Source organism: Brassica napus, chromosome C1 (assembly GCF_020379485.1).
Source record: "Brassica napus cultivar Da-Ae chromosome C1, Da-Ae, whole genome shotgun sequence".
NCBI classification, from domain to species: Eukaryota; Viridiplantae; Streptophyta; class Magnoliopsida; order Brassicales; family Brassicaceae; genus Brassica; species Brassica napus.
The window spans coordinates 13,426,350-13,444,854 of NC_063444.1; the positions used below are offsets into that span (position 1 = coordinate 13,426,350).

Consider the following 18,505-nt stretch of genomic DNA (forward strand, 5'->3'; position numbering starts at 1 on the left):
GAATTTTTAATGAGTCGCACGCTTGCACTATTAAATTCTGTTTTGCAACAGTTCAGTTGCTATGTTTCGACTGAGTTGGTTTTATTGGGTATTATTACCTCTAAAGAGATTTTTGGAGAACCTAACCTCGAAAGATCAGATAACAGTGTATGACTTCATCATCGAACATCATGTTGTACCAGGCAACATGATCCAGCTAACTTCGCATTACCTCAGCAGGCCGAAGTCGTCAGGATTACGTAGTGATGCAAGCATGTGTTTAAGCCAACATGATTCAGCTAAATTAATTGGTGATATCATGTTGCATCATCATTTTGAAGAATTTCGTACTAACGAAGTCGTTAGGATTATGTAGGGATGTGTGCATGTGTTTCGAGTAGAGTGTATAGACAGTAGAAGTGATACAAGTGGTTTCTTAGTAATTTTAACCTCACTGGCTTATTGGATAAATGCCATGAAAATCTACAGAGGGTGAATTGCTCGGTCTGCAGTTTCGTATCTCTATTTCACAATCTGATATGTCTAATTTCTAGTAAAAACATTAATGACTTATGTTTTGGACTTTTTGGTTAATCGGGTCCTAATATATATATTCTATTAAAACAGCAACATGACCTATTGATATAAGTGTAGTCCAACTATATGAATACAATTATTAAAAAATTTTATCAATCATTTAAGAGAAATATTATACAAAAAACCCAAATATGATTAAAAACACAAATATAAAACAAAAAAACAAAGGTCGAGTCAAAATGTAGTTATGTGTTTAAAAGTAAAGATTTTGGTTTCACCCAAACCATATTTAACCTTTCACTAAACACACATTGCTGACCGTATAGCTTTTTTTTAAAAAAATAAAACTTTTCTTTCTCAAAGAAGGAGAAGAGGAGAGATTGATCTTTGCTCTTTCTACTTTTTTCCTTCAAGACAGAGAGGCCTGTCCTAAACAGAATTTCCAACCGACAACTTCTCGTAGACATCAGGTGTTCCACGCGATTCGATCGATTTGTACAACTCTAATCTCTTTCCTTGCTATCTGCATTGAATCTTCCTCAGTTCCACGATTCTTCCAGTTTCTTCGATTTATGATATATTTGATTGATGTTTCTTAATGGGTTTCAACCTGTGAAATATGGAATCATGTCTATTTTTTTTTTGCAATGACTTCTCTCAGTTTTAGCTTCCTTATGCATAGAATTTCACTTGTGGACTCATAAGGGATATACTCAATTTTTCTTTTTAAAACATGGAATTTTATTTGATTTCTGTTGCTGTGGAGCTCAATTGTCTGCAAAAGTTTCTGTCTTTCTGATGCAAATAGTCAATTGTATATTTTCTTTGAACTCTACCTAGTTGATTCTGCTATTTATTGTTAGGCCACTTGGCTTGTGTTACTGATGAGAGATCATGTTGCTTCTGCAGATGGAGGAATCATGCTAATACGATTAAACTGAGATTCTGGGGGCGAAGCTGTTATTTGTTCATAATGGGGATAAACTACTTGTCCGTCTCCGTGGCATCAACAGCTCTGAGCTTTGTTGGGCTTCAAGTCTTGACGGAGTTGTCTCTTGATAAACTTATATCAAATGGGATGATTGCCAAGAAGAGCATTTCTTTAACAGACTCTGACCATGCCCTTGACCTGCTTCTCGCTTCTTACTTTACCATCGCCCTCCTCGCAATTTTTGTGCTCAATGTCTATATTCTGCTGCTACTTTCTCTCAAGGTAAGAGTCACTTTTTTTTTCTTCTATTTGAATGTCTTGTATCATGAAAGAAAACTCAAAAAGATACGACTTCATGCTGTTCATTTACCATAGTAATGTGCAGAGTCTTACTGATTTTTTAAAAAATTGTTTCTGGATATGTCTTTTTTGACCTGTGGTAATAAATGCCTTTTAAGCGTCTTTTTGCAGACTCTATTTTTTGGAGATTTATTTAGCGTTGAAGCTAAAACGTTGGTGCTGCGACTTGCCAATTACATCATTTACAAGGTAGCTAGCTGTTCTTACTTCGATGATTGAAAACCAAACTGCCACATACATGTTGTGTGTCTGTATGAGATGAGATTTGGAGGAAAAAAAATATTAAATGTACTTATAGTGGGAGAGTAACGAAAATGAACATAGATTTGGAGGCTTAAGAGAGGTCTTTTACTTAGACAGATGATTCTACTATATATATATACTTGTGCATTTTACATCTCTCTTTAGTGCTCCTGTAATTATGAGTTATTTTGCATATACATTTTAATTCCTAGCCTGAGTGTCAACAGAATTAATTAAATCCCCTTTTTAATTAATTCTCCTAGGGTATATTTCTGCCGCTGGTGATTCCCCCAATAATATTTCAGGGTGTACTGTGGACAGTTTGGCTGACTGTCCTATGCACTTTAAACTTTAAATGTATATATGTTGACAGTTTGCAGGAAATAATAATCGGCGATTCTTAAATTACAACAAAGAATATTTAGAATGATTTTTATTTTTTCTAGACACCACAGTCCTAATGTGAATCTTGTAATGTCATGTAGATGTTTCAAGCTTTGGCTAGAGACCGGCTTGAACGATTGAATGCATCTCCTTCTTCTACTCCTCGGACCTACTTTCGTGCGTATTCTGTGCTCTTCTTGGTTCTCTCTGTTGATTTCTTGTGGTACTTCCTAAACCTTGTCAAATACTCCAGTTAACTGCTTCATTTTCTATCTCGTTAGGAATTTAAAACTACAAAACTCATATTTCAACTCTAGTTTCTCTCTGGGCTCCACATATACTTCATGGCCAACGCTCTTGAGTAATCATATCATTCATGTCTGAATGATATTTTGAGTAAAATGGTTTAATTTTTATTTTTAGGTCATATCTTGCAGGATAAAGCTTGCCCTTATGACATATAGTACAATTGGTTCTTCTGTGTATCTGTTGTTACTTTTTGAGCCATGCAGTATAGCTTTTGAGACCTTGCAGGTACTTAAAAGCAATAACACTTGTCTTCTTCGTCCTGCTTGGTCTTTGGTCAAAAAAAATACAGAGCTGATGTGATTATCTTTTGCAGGCGCTGTTAATTCATGGGTTTCAGCTACTTGATATGTGGATCAACCACTTGGCAGTGAAGAACTCGGACTGCCGAAAATCTAAGTTTCTCGATTCCATGACAGCAGGTCTTTTCTTTTCTGGTGTTGTGATCATGTCTTTTCTTTTAACCTGGGAATGAATTTCCATGGATATTCACTTTGGATAGGCTCACTGTTGGAATGGAAGGACCTACTCAACCGACACCTTGGTTTCGTCCTGGACATGGCTACTTTGGTAATGGCGCTAGCTCATTTTCTGTACATCTGGTGGCTGCATGGTTTGGCCTTTCCTGTGGTGGATGCAGTTTTGTTACTCTACGTACGTGTAAGTTTTGTTTAACTAACTTTTCATTGTCGCTCAGCTCTCCTGGTTACTTCATACAAGGCACAACATTCAGTTGTTGTATCTTTTACCTGGCAGGCATTGCTCAGAGTAATTCTGAAACGAATAAAAGGATACATTAAACTGAGAACAGCTCTAGGATCACTCCATGCAGCCCTGCCTGATGCAACTTCTGAAGAGTTTCGGGCATATGATGATGAATGTGCTATATGCCGGGTATGTTTTCTCCTATAGAGTTATTTTCATACACCTTTTCAATAGTCTTAAACTCTTGGATACCTTTTGAACGTCAGGAACCTATGGGTAAGGCTAAAAAGCTTCACTGCAACCACCTTTTCCATCTTGGTTGTCTGAGATCCTGGTGCGCTTATCTAGATACCTACAGCCTCAAGTATTATGACTGAAACTGGTGTTTCTGACGATGCTTTGGTGCTGGCAGGTTGGATCAAGGTCTGAATGAGGTCTATTCTTGTCCTACATGTCGTAAGCCTCTTTTTGCTGGTAGAACTGAAAATGAGGCGAACCCTCGCACAACAGAAGTCTCAAGTGATGAGCTGTTAGCTCGTCAGCTTGAAAGGCAGAACAGTCCTGGACATCCACTAGCTACTGGATTGTTTCCTGCCGATATACCAAATCCCATTGAAAGTGATCCTTCAAGGTTCAGTTCATTCTTCTTTAATGATTTACTAAATCAAAGTAACAGTTTGCTTTATTACTTAATGATCACCCTTTTCTTTTTACAAAATAGGGACTTGGGATTGGATCCAAGCTGGCTGCAGGCGTGGTCAGGTCAGGGCGTTGATATGGCTGGTCCCTCTAGAGCTTCTAGGTCCGTTGGACTGGGGAGGGTTCATATGATGATGAGGCATCTTGCATCTGTTGGGGAAAGTTATGCTCAGAATGCACTTGACGATGCTGCATGGAGTCTTTGGCCGATGAGCCCTTCTCAAGCATCCACTTCTTCTGCAACCGTACCTCCAGGTGGTGGTGGAAGGACAGGAGGTGGCCTGCATCTAAGAAGTGTATCAAGTGGGACAAATGAAAGCTTGGCAAATATACTAGCCATGGCCGAGACAGTGAGGGAAGTCATGCCACATGTGCCTGATGAAATTATTTTCCAGGTAAATTTTAAGTTGCATATTGTTCAGTTCTAAGATTCTCGCGAGTTAATACTAGAACATATTACGTTTCAATTTCTTGCAGGACTTGCAGAGAACAAACTCTGTTGCTGTTACTGTGAACAATCTTCTCCAGATGTGAATGATAGATTTTGTGTAAAAAATACTGAGCACTTGCTGCACTTCCATTTCAACCTTAGGTTTAGATTAATGATATGGGACTTGTCCTTGTCCTTCAAGTTTACACACCAGCATTCCAAGCTTCACCTGCTGTAAATAGAAGGCGTTGTGCATCACTCTTTTGCTATAGAGAATAAGAGGCTTTCTGTTCATTGCTCTCGTTGCAGAAAAATAAAAGTTTGGATATTTACACAAGGTGCTGATACACTGGTGGTCTGGAGATATCTTGTGGCAGTCTGACCTCGGCTTCAAGCTTGAGGGATAGTGACCAGTCTATGCTGCTACCTCTCCTGTGTAAGAATGTGTAATTTACAGTTAAAAAGAAGTAAATGAAAGAATCTACTGTTATTGATCCAGTATAGCCTGTTATGTAGTATATCATCAAATGTGTAAACTCGTTTTTTTTTTGTCTACAAATTTAAAAATGTCTTCGTGTACCCAATAGGGTAGCTTCGATAAGTTATTTCCGCATGTTTTGCGGTTTCTTGGTTTTTGGTTCCTGAAGTTTCTGCTAGCTGTGCTATAACATATGTTCCTTTAGTCTGCGTTGTTAGAAAACGCAGGCTTTGAGCAAGCAAAGGTAACTTAATAGGACTTTTGAAAGATCAGTTTATGCTTATGTAACCCGTGTCAACGGTTATAAGCTTTTTACATCTCTGAGATTCTCGCCACGTCTTTTTACTTGTTAATGCCTTCACGTTCTTCCATTTCATTTCCATATTGGATCTTGTCGCTAGCATGAAATAGACCATGAGTCAGTCTATGTGTTGTTCTGTGAACTCTGGTTACTTTAAGGATTAGTCCAAATGTAATTTTAAACAAATTATCGTTAAACTATTCCCGAATACTTTTTCAGGGAAAGTAGTCTAAACAAATGTAATTAAATTAATAATATATGCTGTGCCTTGGTTGGAGGAATTATGATTTTCTTTACCAACATCATTTGCTCAACATAAATTAAAGTACACTAAAATAATAATGCTTGCTAGATCTCGATCCGTGCAACCACGCAGATTTTTGTTTTCATTTATTTTTATATAAATATCTTGTTTTCAATTCTAAATTGGTATATATTATAATATATATGTGTCTATCAATTTTTAAAATATAATAAGTTTACGGTATATTTTTTTCATTGAATTGAATAGATTGTTTCAAACTTTCACATGTATTTGTATCTTCTTATATATATATATATATTTTTGGATTATTATTTCATTATTAAAATCGTAACTATATATATAAAGATTAGTAAAATATTGTTTTATTGTCATATTCAAAAATATTGTAACATTTCACAAATTTAGAAAGTTTTTAAAAAATTAAACTTTTCGCTTCATAGATTTATATTATCGAGTAAATAATTAAACATTTAGTTTTTGTTTAATTTTAAAATAAACTATATAGTTTAAAATTTGTTTTCATTGATTTAAGGTAGTAAAGATTAATCATTGTTAGATAATATGATTTTTGTTATTTAAAAAAAATCTTTATAATTTTAAAAGTTAACATCGATAAATATTTAAATAATTAATATATGGAAGTATAGTATTACAACATTAAATTATATCTATTTAATTTATACTATATATAAATCCAATGGATCATCTATTGTTTAAATCTAATTATTGATAGTCCAATAAAAGTTTCTGATAGACCCAAAATTTAAATGATAAGATTAGAGATTAAATGTAACATGATTTTCTAGGAATATGTCCATTAATTTCATTTTTAAAAAAAACACATGAATCAAGGTCGTGACTTATTTTTTAATATATAAGATTTAAAAAGCGGTCCGAGTACTGATGATACATAATTAGCTTTATTTTCAAAAATCTAAACAAAAGCTCTTTGAATATACGATGTTATGTAAATATTATACGTATAGCAGCTCTTTCTATGTTTACACAAATAGTTTTGTGTGTGACTAATAGTAGTCTCCATTTGCTAAGAAACATCTGATAAAAGTAATAACCTAATCGTTGCCGTGACGAAAAAGTTTTGAAACCCCTAATTAAATATATACCTGGAAGTTATAACTACTAGACATTTACAATTTGGATTTTTAACGTTAAAACCCCTCAACTAAGTTTGTTTTGGATAAAAACCCTCAAACTTAGTATTTAACGAAAAAACCCCCAAACTAACTTTATTTAATGAATTAAACCCTAACAGGTCATAATTACCGTTACTACCGGTAAATCTTTAGTTTATGGGTTTCTACATTAAGTAAACATAGTTGAGGGGTTTTACCATTAAAAATTGAAAAAAATCAAAAATTTTATAATATTATCTAAAAAATTAGTAACTGAAATTTTCAAAATTAACACTTTTAATTTTTTTTTTTGTAAATATATAAGTTTGATATGTTTTGAACATCAACATCATATATGTATAAATTTAAAATTTAAAAACCCAGAAAATATAATAAAAAATTATCTAAAGATTTACATGTAATAAAATTACTAAAATGTTAAAAATGTAAAAGACAAAAAAATATAATAAAAATTATATCTTATCTAGTAAAAATGTAATAAAGATTTACATGTAATAAAATTACTAAAAGGTTAAAAATGTAAAAAACAAGAAAATATAATAGAAATTATAACTTTTCTAATAAAACTGTAATAATAAATCTTTAGATAATTTTTATTATATTTTCTGAGTTTTTACATTTTTAATTATACATATATAATGTTGATGTTAAAAACACATCAAACTCATATATTTACAAAAAAAAAAAAATTAAAAGTGCTAATTTTGAAAATTTAAGTTACTAATTTTTAGATAATATTATAAAATTTTGAATTTTTTTTTTTTTTTTATTTTTAATGGTAAAACCCTTCAACTATGTTTACTTAATATAGAAACCCTCAAACTAAAGATTTACCGGTAGTAATGATAATTATGACCTGATAGGGTTTAATTCATTAAATAAAGTTAGTTTGATGGTTTTTTCATTAAATACTTAGTTTGAGGGTTTTTACTCAAAACAAACTTAGTTGAGGAATTTTCAAGTTAAAAATCCTTACAATTTCGATTACACATGACCAATAAAGAAGTAGCATGTAGGTACTATTTAGCCAAACTAAAAAGATTGTGAATAGATTTGTTTCTTTTAGAAGAAGCAACTTTCTTCTTGTATCCATGCAGAGCGTAAACCGCACTTTGGCAAAAGAGAAATAATTTTATCTATTCTAATACGACTCTAGTTAGCTCGAGATATACGTTTTTTGAATTTCTCATAACTAAAATATATTTGAAGGATTTTGCTTTTAAAAAAGAGAGAGACATTATGGTTTATGGATCAGCGCAGCATTTTATAACGACTCAATCAGAATCATCACAAACAATTTGAAGAATTTAAATAGTCTGTTTTTATAGACTTAAGTTTAATCGTCCCGACCAACAAAGGGGGAGCAAATTGGTGCCATAATAATAGTAAAATAGCGGAAAAGGTGGTGATTTGTTCCCACATTCTTCTGCGCATGTTTCCTCAATCTCTGTGTTTCAAACGATCTTCCACTCTTGACTTTCAAATTGAATGTGTTTACTCAATATTCATGTTTCTTTTTCTGAACGTTTGGTGTATATCTGCTTACTCTCTGATATAGTTTGATTTGTTCCCTTGATTAAGAAGGCTGAACTAAATCACCAACTAAACTTCCAGAATTGACTTTAATGCAAAATAGTTTCCCTCAATCAACAATATTAACTTTCCATAAAACAGTAAAAATACAATATTACCCACTAGAATATGTGATATTAGATCATATCACACGGTGGATTATTAGCAAACAAAGAAATAAATCATGAAGTCTTTGACTAGTAAAAAATAAGAAAAAATATATATATATATATATATATATATATATATATATATATATTGCCTGTCACTTTTGTCGCTATGACTTTGAAAAAATAAATTTCTAAATTTTTCTAACCCTTCAAACAAATAAGGAAATATGGATAAAACAATATATTAAACTTAGAAACTTTGAAAAAAATTAGGAAATTAAAAGTCTGATTGATACAATTAATAACTCTTAAAACTTTAATTCCTTTTGAAGCTTTAAAAGTCTAGTCCCCAATCATAATCATATCCTAGTGATTTATGCTAATTCTCTAATTTTTCACTATTTGGGTAATCAAATCCACACATCCATTGTTATTGGAAAAAAGCTTCATATGTGATAAAGATAATAAATGATTAAAAAATTTATCTACAATCTTTAGATTTCGAGTTACAATTTCAATGATCCCAACTTTATACGTTACTATGAAGTTTTCCACACTACATCAACATTTTTTATTATTAACTAATTAATTTGATGTTTTTTTTTTGAACTGAATTAATTTGATGTTTTTAGTTTTAACTTTTAACACCTAACACAAAGTTAATTATATAATTATTTGTTGTCTGAAATAACTATTTCTAGAATAATGCCGAAAATAATTGAAAAAAAAAAACAGGAACCTCTTTGTATTTTTCCACACTCATGTAAGGAAATTCAAAAAATCCTACACTGACACACTTTCACACCTTTCTTCGCCTTCTCTACCGTTTCCTCTCTTTCGTCTCCATCTTATTAATGTCAAAACCGTAGCTTTGTGATTCCTAAAGCGTAAAACTAAAAATACCCTAAACCAATGGCGACGGTCTCTCTCCGCTTCTTCTCTTCTTCTCCTTCTTCCGCACTCGCTTCCCTCCTCTGCTTCCTTCTTCTCTCCGGCGTGTCTTTCGCGGCGGATCCTTTCGTCTCCTACGACTTCAAAGTCTCTTACATCACAGCTTCCCCTCTCGGCGTCCCTCAACAGGTTTTTGTTTCCTTCCCCCGGAAATCTCGGATTCGTTGTCTTAATAACGTCCTCGCTGTCAATCGAGAGATCCTCGGTGTCTTTTGGGTTTTAGCGAGTGATGGGTTTTGTTAAAGAAGGTTCCTTTAGTTCATCTCAAACCCCATTACCATAGAATCTCAAAAGATTGTGACTTTAGGTGTTTTTCTCAGTTAATGGTTCCTGTAAGATATATAAAGTTTGCAACTTTGGTTTGGTCCTAGCTTCGTCTTCATGGTTTAAAGTTTAAACATGTTTTTGATTTGAGTTTCAGGTGATAGCGGTCAATGGGCAGTTTCCAGGACCTCTGCTTAATGCTACGACCAACTACAATGTTGTTGTTAGAGTCTTCAATAATTTGGATGAGTCTCTTCTCTTGACTTGGTGAAGTCCCAAGACCTCTTTCCTTTCCCTTTTTGTTTTACCAACTACTAATATGCTTTTTGGAATAGGTCTGGCATCCAAATGCGTCGTAACTCGTGGCAAGACGGTGTTCTCGGCACAAACTGCCCTATCCCTCCCAGATGGAACTTTACTTACCAGTTTCAAGTCAAGGACCAAATCGGAAGCTTCTTCTACTCTCCCTCCCTCAACTTTCAGAGAGCGTCTGGTGGTTTTGGTCCCATTGTGGTTAATAACAGGAACATTATTCCCATCCCTTTCCCACAGCCTGATGGAGAGATCATCTTCATGATTGGTGATTGGTACAATCAGGACCATAAAGTACGTAATCAAATCATCACTTTTTGGTCTATTCTCTTTGTCTACATTTACGTTATTAAATCTCTATAACCTTTGCTTTTTCAGGCATTGAGGAAGATACTTGACTCTGGGAAAGAACTTGGGATGCCTGATGGAGTCCTCATCAATGGGAAGGGTCCTTACAAGTACAACAGTAGTGTACCTGATGGTATTGAGTACTTGACCGCTCATGTTGATCCAGGTACTTACTACTTTGTGAGCTTTCACTTTCACTTTATGACTCTTCTCCTCAATGGTTTTGTGTTTTAACGGTGTGTTATATTTTGCAGGGAAGACATACAGAATCCGTGTTCACAACGTTGGGATCTCGACAAGCCTCAACTTCAGGATTCAGAACCACAACTTGCTTCTGGTGGAAACAGACGGTCACTACACCTCGCAGACGAACTTCACCGACTTCGATATTCACGTAGGACAGTCGTATTCGTTCCTGGTAACAATGGACCAAAACGCCACGAGTGACTACTACATTGTCGCCAGCGCTAGGTTTGTGAACGAAACCGTGTGGCAGAGAGTCACTGGCGTCGCCATTCTCCATTACTCTAACTCCAATGGACCTGCTTCTGGTCCTTTGCCAGTTCCAAAAACCGATGTCTCTGCTCCCTGGTCGGCTATGACCCAGCCAAGAGCCATTAGGCAAAACACATCAGCTAGTGGAGCTCGTCCGAACCCTCAGGGATCATTTCACTACGGTCAGATAAACATCACCAACACATACATCTTGAGAAGCTTGCCTCCGACAATGATCAACGGGTCGCTTCGTGCTACGCTCAACGGGATTTCGTTTGTGCATCCAATCACTCCTGTGAGGCTTGCGGATCGTTATAAAGTGAAAGGAGCTTATAAGCTGGACTTTCCCGACAGACCTATTGATAGTAGACCTCCTCGTTTGGATATATCTATGATCAACGCAACGTACAAGGGGTTTATACAAGTTGTTTTCCAGAACAATGACACTAAGATGCAGAGCTTCCATGTTGATGGCTATACGTTTTTCGTTGTTGGGTAAGAGAAAAACCATGAGACCTTGTATCGTATATTCTTGTTTCTACTTTGGTGTTTATGTTACCATGTTATGTTATCCAGGATGGACTTTGGTGTTTGGTCTGAAGACAAGAAGGGTTCGTATAACAATTATGATGCCATCTCAAGAAGCACAATAGAGGTTCTTACACCGCAACATCACTCACATCACTCTGATTAGCAAGTTTACCTAATCTTTAGTTTTCTTGTAACTTAGGTTTACCCAGGGGGATGGACGGCTGGACTTATTTCACTTGATAACGTCGGAGTGTGGAACATCAGAGTGGAGAATCTTGACAGATGGTATCTTGGTGAAGAAACTTACATGAGGATCATAAACCCTGAGGAGAATGGCCAGACAGAGATGGATCCCCCTGGCAATGTCCTTTACTGTGGTGCTCTTAGGAACATGCAGAAGTAAGCATCTGAAACTTTGCTATCCTTCTCACTCTCTCGCTTTACAGTATGGTATATAGAATCTTAAACACACTTCTTCATGAATTGTTGCAGGGATCAACACCATTCGGCTGCAACATCTATATTAAATGGACACTTGAAGCTAATGTTTAGCATGCTAATGGCATTGTTGGCCTTGGTTTTCACCTTTTGATGAGCCTTTTTACATCTTTGAGTGAAGTTATCCGGTCTGTGTTACTAGCTCGGCTGTAGATCGTAGTAGATGGATGTTAAACATTGGGTTATTTTAGTGATTTTCATATTTAATTAATTCTCATATTCCGTAGATCTTTGCCTTTCCATGGATTATGTTATGTCTTGGTCTTTGTTACCATTCTTCTCAATTGTAATGAAAATGTTGTTGTTGTCGTCTTCTAAACCATCCACATCCTTCATGTTTCTCGATATGTTTTCAATCAGCAAAATAGAATGCTTCCAGAACTTTAATTAGTAAAAGCTCCCACTTGTTGTTTGTATTCTACAGTACTTTGAATTTTGAATCATATGATAAGTACACTCGTTTGTCGATACTAACAGATATATTTGTGACATTTGGCTGTCTTGTGGTATTCCATATGATCTTGTTTGAAATATACTCCCCTTGCATTTTTTTTTTTTTGATAATCCGGGGTATCCGGTGGCCGAGACCCAACCGATTACGTCCCCTGGGGCATGACCACAGGTCCAACCAGACTTGATTGCTCGCAAGAGGAGTTAGATACCCTTATCGCCTGACACATGAATGAGTAAATCTGAGTTTGTGTGGATTCGAATCCAAATCCCTTAGGGACAATGAGAGTTTGAGATGCCATAAGCCCACCCTTGCATAGTTATTTAAACGGTAACTAAACCATTCAAATTTCTTTTGACATGATAAATTAGAATGAAGAAAATTGATAAAGAAAAAATCTCTCTTTAACTATGAAAGTATCAAGTATGTTAAAAAAAACTAATGACAAGAGCCCAAATATAACTTTATTTAACTAAACACAAGATTTTTTAAAAGTATTGAAAGCCTCAGCGTTTTTTGTTTTAAGGTAAGCTGGAAATTCCAGCAAATAAACGTACCTATGTATAAGCTATGCATGGGAGATCAATTCCCCATAATGTACATACCATGATACGTTGATCTGTCTTTCTTAATAATTACATAAGAAAGATGATTAATATATTATTTTAAACAAACAAAATAAATGATGTTTCTCCGAATTAAGAGATCTGGTCCATGTTCTTATTACATGGACATCATGCTACATCACGTGGCCCCTTGCTTAAACACCGGAATGAAGTTTGTATTCATCTTCTAATTTTATTTGGACACCGAGAAAAAAATTCTTCTTGATTGTTTGGAATAATTTGAGACTCCCATGTTTTGCAAATTATTAACAGGTATGTTATGTAGACGGTCATGTTATTTGACACAGCCATCTCTTGGAAGTTACTATAGCTTCTTGAAATTGTTTACGTTTACACTTTACATCATAATCTACTGGATTAATATACCAACCAGCTATGTATAGTTAATAGTTAATATCAGGTTAGATTCATGTTATAAATAGTTTATATGGTGATTACGTTGTAACAAATTGAGCTGATCAACTAAATAACAACTTTAGCTTTTTCTTCTCTTTGAGCTAAACCTCACTTTTGGGGGATCTAATAATAGTATTAGAGCCGGTAGATTAATGAAAGATATGGTTAAAGACTCGGAAAATGGAGCAAATAGAATGAGATGTGACATTGTTTACATGTATTTCGTATATCTAAGTATTATATAGTTCTACTAACCGCAGTTGGTCTAATAAGTAAAACTCTTGAATCGCTTAGTGGGAATCTAAATGATCGCATCTTTGATTCTCGTTAGGATGAGAGAAGTCTGCTCTTCTAGAAAAAAGATTAATTTTGGACCTCGCCCTAAAGAGATGAATGAATATTTTTGAACCTATAATTTTCTTGTTATTAAAAAACAGTATTATATAGTTTTATAATGTGTTTACAGTTCAAATCTAAATTAATAGGTCTGCCGCTATTTTTTTTTCAAAAATGAAAAGATTTATACCTATATACTATTTTATGGTTGACTAAAATATTTTTATTACATTTAAACAAATTTTGTTACATTTAAATTACTAGAATTCTAGATCTAATCATTCCCTTAATTAATAATTGCGATACAGTTAATAATTCATTATATTGTGTATCATATTAATATATGTATCGTTAATAATTCATTATATTGTGTATCATATTAATATATATACACATTCTGCATAGCTTCACAATTCGCCATAAAGGTTGCTTTTCTCTTCTCTCTCGAACCCAACGTTAAAAGTACCAAACCCCTAATCAACAAACATGTTGCGTTTAGTCATACTCTCTTTAACTCTCATTGTTCTCATCAACTCATCAAACATCCCGGGAACAACAGCAACCCCACCAGCCAAATACCAAAACTACAAAACATACGTAAAAACAGCATGCAACTCAGCAACATACCCTACAATGTGCTACAACTCATTGTCCTCCTACTCATCAACCATCAAATCCGACCCAATCAAACTCTGCATAACATCTCTCAACATCAACCTTAAATCCGCCAAAAAAGCCTCGTCCGTCGTCTCTAGCCTTCTCAAAAAGGCCAAAGCAGCCTCCAGCCCTGAGGTTCCGATCCTCAAGGACTGCCTTGAGGAGATGAAGGATACTGTCGACGAGCTCAAGCAAGCGACAGCCGAGATGAAGAATCTAAACGGCGGAGGAATCTCAAAGGAGGAGCATCTAAGGAACGTGAAAACGTGGGTGAGCTCGGCGTTGACAGACGAGAGCACGTGTACAGACGAGTTAGAGGAAGGAGAAGTGAATGCGGACACGAAGAAGAAGGTGAAGAGAGCTGTTTCTGAGCTTTCATGGACTACAAGCAATACTTTGGCCCTGATGACTAATTACCTAGGTTACTGAAATTAACCATTGTATTCACGTCTTATCTTTGCATGTGCATGTGTACGTTTTCTTTCTTTTCTTTCTTTTTGTTTGTTTGTTTGTTAAAGGTAGACGTTTTGTCTTGTTTTCTTTATGTCATAATTAGTAATCATATATATAAATTCCAAGTTTTGACACTGTCTAACGTTTTATAATTACTTGCAAATGAAAATGTGCATTTGAACTGGTACTTCATGCGTGTGTTAACCACGTGGTCGGGTGTCACAAGGTGTTCCGTAGATCTTTAAAAAACCCGAATTCGAATCTGTTGCTAATCCAGATAAACACGGCGCATGGTCACCAAAGCTTTTCACATTCTCTCTTCGAGGAAAAGTTTACCCTGTTTTTTCTTTCGTGCGTGTGTTCGGCAATTAATCTCAAACCGTAGATATTGTTATTCGTTATGACTGACAATCATAAAATAATAACAGGTAGCAGAACAAATAATGAACAATATATCGTGGCTTTGTATTTCATATCCCATGTTATCAACTTATTATTTAGGGAAATATATAGATCAATTCGTAACGGTTCCAGTTGGGCCATTTGCCGTTGACCTAGGAACGCGCTCCAATTTCATAAGAAGGGGCTAATATCAACAAACATGAATTTAAACTTAGGGGTCAAAAAAGGTTAATTACACTATTTAAGATGCAAGAAATTACACACAAAGAAAACTAGAAAACCTAAATAGAATAACCGTGTGTGACATCTTGATCAACTTGGAGATCTTCATGTCCCTTAAAACTTTTTTCATAAATTTTTGTCCATACACTTTTTAAAATAGTTAAAATATATTTCAAATTTCAATAATTGCTGGTTTTAAAAAAGGTTGGTTTTGGATTGCTGAGGATATTGTTGGCCAAACCCAAAAGTCTTTCAGGCCTATCGGAGATTCAGCTCTTCTTCTATGAGTTCTATCAGACTATCACTAACTCAGATGAAGTGAGAAATGTTTTTTTTTTATAAACCCTATGATAAGCTAAAGCAGTGCTATGTGAGGAAGAGAAGGAAAGGTCAAGTAGGAGAAATGGGAGTTACGGATGAGCTGGACAAATGAAGCACGTTGATTAGAGGAAATAGTTTGTACGATTCAGTTAGAGTCAGTTAGACTTGAGTGAGTATAAAGAGGAGTGATTGTATTCGTTAGAAGGTAGCTTGTATTTGGATAAGAGTCTGTTGACTTGAGGAGTTGCGCGTGGGTTAAGCCACCGTACTCATTGTTCAATACAAGTGTAATCCTCAGTTTCTATATACATCAGTTCGATTCAGTTACGGATAGAGTGAGACGGTGTTGCGTTTAGTCTATCAATTGGTGCGTGCTGCTCGGATCGTACGATGATGAGTCAAGACGTCGGTGACGGAGGAAGAATCGACGCGGTGGAAGTTTCCGTCGGCGAGTTACGAAAACGATTCGATTCATTTGAAGAGAAGATGGAATCGATGACGGAGATGTTGGAACAAGTCGCAGCTCACACATTCAACCGGTTGAAGAAAGAAAAGGCGATCGCGGACAAGGCGGTTAGATCTGATCAGGTACGGAACTTTCAGAACTTGGAATCACCGGAAGTGGAACCGTTAGGTCATCGGAATCATAGAAGTTCGTTCGCGACGCGTGATAGTTTGGTAAAGAAGATTGAGTTACCGAATTTTGACGGATCGAAACCTTATTGTTGGATTAGCCAAGTAGAAAGGTATTTTCGTGCCGCAAAATATGATGAGGATGAGAAAATGGAGATTGTGGCATTGAGTTTGACAGGGGATGTGTTGAATTGGTATGCTTGGGAGGTAACAGTGGAACCATTTGGGAGCTGGGAGGAATTTAAAGAAAGAATGGTAGATCGGTTTTCAGAGAGTATGGATGATGAACCTGGGAACAGACTGTGTGCACTGCATCAGACGGGTTCAGTCAGAGCATACGTGAATGAGTTTGAAGAGCTGATAAACTTGGTTAAAGGGTTGAGTGAAGCAAACCTCATCAACAAATTCTACACCGGACTTAAGCAAGAGATGAAGGAGGTTATCAAGATGAAGGAGCCAAAGGGATTGAGAAATCACATTGCAGCGGTAATGAAGATGGAATCGAGTTTGTTCTGTCAAATGTTGAGTGGACACCAGGGGTCAAAAGATTCGAATAACAAGCAGTCAACTTACCGGTTCAACCGCAATCATCAACCTTTACTGATAACGAATGATACACAAAGGGACACAAAAGACAAAGGTAAAGAGATTGCAACGGACAAAACGTCTGTTACATCAGAAGGGAGTCAGCGTCATCACCTTTCACCGGAAGAGTTAGCAGAACTGAAAAGACTGAAGCTGTGTTTTAAGTGTAGAGAGAAGTGGTTCAGAGGGCACGTGTGCAGCAAGGCAGAGTTAAAAATCTTAACAGTAATGGATGGGTTGGATATAGAGGTATTGGAGGAGATGTGGGATGAAGAACTTAAGGAACAAGAGGCGTACCAAACACAAATGATGCAGATTTCCCTCTGCACATTCCTGGGATACACCTCTCCAACAACTCACAAATTGCGAGGGAAGATTGCGAATACTACAGTGGTGGTATTGATTGACTCAGGGGCAACTCATAACTTCATATCTCCGAATGTACTTGAGAAATTGAAGATACCATACAAATCGTTTTCAGACTTACAAGTCGTGCTAGGCTCGGGAACTACAGTTAATGGACTGGGAATCTGCAAGCAACTGGACATTGAGTTACAAGGTTTGGAGTTTTGCATTGACTGTGTATCACTGGAATTGGGTCAAATTGATGTGGTGTTAGGAGTTCAGTGGTTAAGAACATTGGGAGTGTGTGAAGTAGACTGGGAACATCATGAGATGAGTTTCTTATACAAAGGGAAACGAGAAACATTGGTGGGAGACGCAGACTTACACCTCACAATGGCTCCACAGCATGCATCTCTAGAACTGGAAAACCTGTTGGGGAGTCAACTCAATTTGATACAATCAAATACACCAGTATCTAAAGGGATGGAGGAGTTACTCACAACATTTGAGAACGTATTTGCATTACCACCAGGTTTACCACCTATAAGAGGACATGAACATACTATTGTTCTTAAACCTGGAACTTCACCTATTAGCGTAAGACCCTACCGGTACCCGCAGACGCATAAAGAAGCGATGACAGCTTTGGTTGAAGATATGTTGAAGAAGGGTATAATTCAACCAAACAAGAGTCCTTTCTCTAGTCCCGTGTTATTAGTCAAGAAGAAAGACAATACATGGAGGTTCTGCGTGGACTACAGGGCTGTTAATCAGGCTACAGTGGCAGATAAATTCCCTATACCTGTCATTGATCAGCTCCTTGATGAATTGAACGGAGCAGTAGTTTTTTCCAAACTGGATTTGACTGCAGGCTATCATCAGATCAGAATGGAACCGCAGGATGTAGAAAAAACAGCGTTCAGGACCAATGATGGACATTACGAGTTCTTGGTAATGCCGTTTGGATTAACTAATGCTCCAGCGACATTTCAAGCGCTCATGAACGAGATTTTTCGTCCGTATCTGGGCAAGTTCGTACTCGTCTTCTTTGACGACATTCTGATCTATAGCAAATCTGAGGAAGAGCACTTAGAACATTTAAGGATGGTATTGACAATACTGGAGAAGCATGGATTATATGCTAACAAGAAGAAGTGTAGTTTTGGCCAAAAACAGGTTGAGTATCTTGGACATGTGATATCCGAAGCGGGAGTAGCAACATAGG

General features: G+C 36.0%; 3 protein-coding genes across 7 annotated transcripts; all 3 read left to right on the forward strand.

Annotated features, from left to right (window-relative positions):
- The first annotated feature begins 831 nt into the window (after nucleotides 1-831).
- LOC106374473 (E3 ubiquitin protein ligase RIN2-like) lies at nucleotides 832-5,207 on the forward strand. 5 transcript variants are annotated; one of them, XM_048744178.1, is made up of 12 exons: nucleotides 832-1,011; nucleotides 1,426-1,729; nucleotides 1,919-1,996; nucleotides 2,536-2,657; nucleotides 2,872-2,968; nucleotides 3,057-3,162; nucleotides 3,243-3,400; nucleotides 3,497-3,634; nucleotides 3,712-3,779; nucleotides 3,858-4,076; nucleotides 4,167-4,539; nucleotides 4,622-5,207. In XM_048744178.1, the coding sequence occupies exons 2-12, from the start codon at nucleotides 1,490-1,492 to the stop codon at nucleotides 4,676-4,678; spliced, it is 1,656 nt and encodes a 551-aa protein (XP_048600135.1). In that variant the 5' UTR covers nucleotides 832-1,011; nucleotides 1,426-1,489; the 3' UTR covers nucleotides 4,679-5,207. The 5 variants fall into 5 exon arrangements, with proteins under 5 accessions (XP_048600135.1, XP_048600136.1, XP_048600132.1 ...); XM_048744179.1 differs by having other exon boundaries at nucleotides 3,243-3,394; XM_048744175.1 differs by having other exon boundaries at nucleotides 3,858-4,539.
- A 4,020-nt stretch (nucleotides 5,208-9,227) lies between these two features.
- Nucleotides 9,228-12,081, forward strand: LOC125580138 (monocopper oxidase-like protein SKS1). Its single transcript, XM_048744180.1, has 8 exons — nucleotides 9,228-9,534; nucleotides 9,827-9,936; nucleotides 10,005-10,275; nucleotides 10,360-10,495; nucleotides 10,584-11,319; nucleotides 11,401-11,479; nucleotides 11,555-11,754; nucleotides 11,848-12,081. The coding sequence occupies exons 1-8, from the start codon at nucleotides 9,367-9,369 to the stop codon at nucleotides 11,945-11,947; spliced, it is 1,800 nt and encodes a 599-aa protein (XP_048600137.1). The 5' UTR covers nucleotides 9,228-9,366; the 3' UTR covers nucleotides 11,948-12,081.
- Nucleotides 12,082-13,851: 1,770 nt separating this feature from the next.
- LOC106375288 (pectinesterase inhibitor 4-like) lies at nucleotides 13,852-14,865 on the forward strand. The gene has a single exon (XM_013815158.3). It carries the CDS (start codon nucleotides 14,149-14,151, stop codon nucleotides 14,746-14,748), a length of 600 nt encoding a protein of 199 aa, XP_013670612.2. The 5' UTR covers nucleotides 13,852-14,148; the 3' UTR covers nucleotides 14,749-14,865.
- Nucleotides 14,866-18,505: the final 3,640 nt, after the last annotated feature.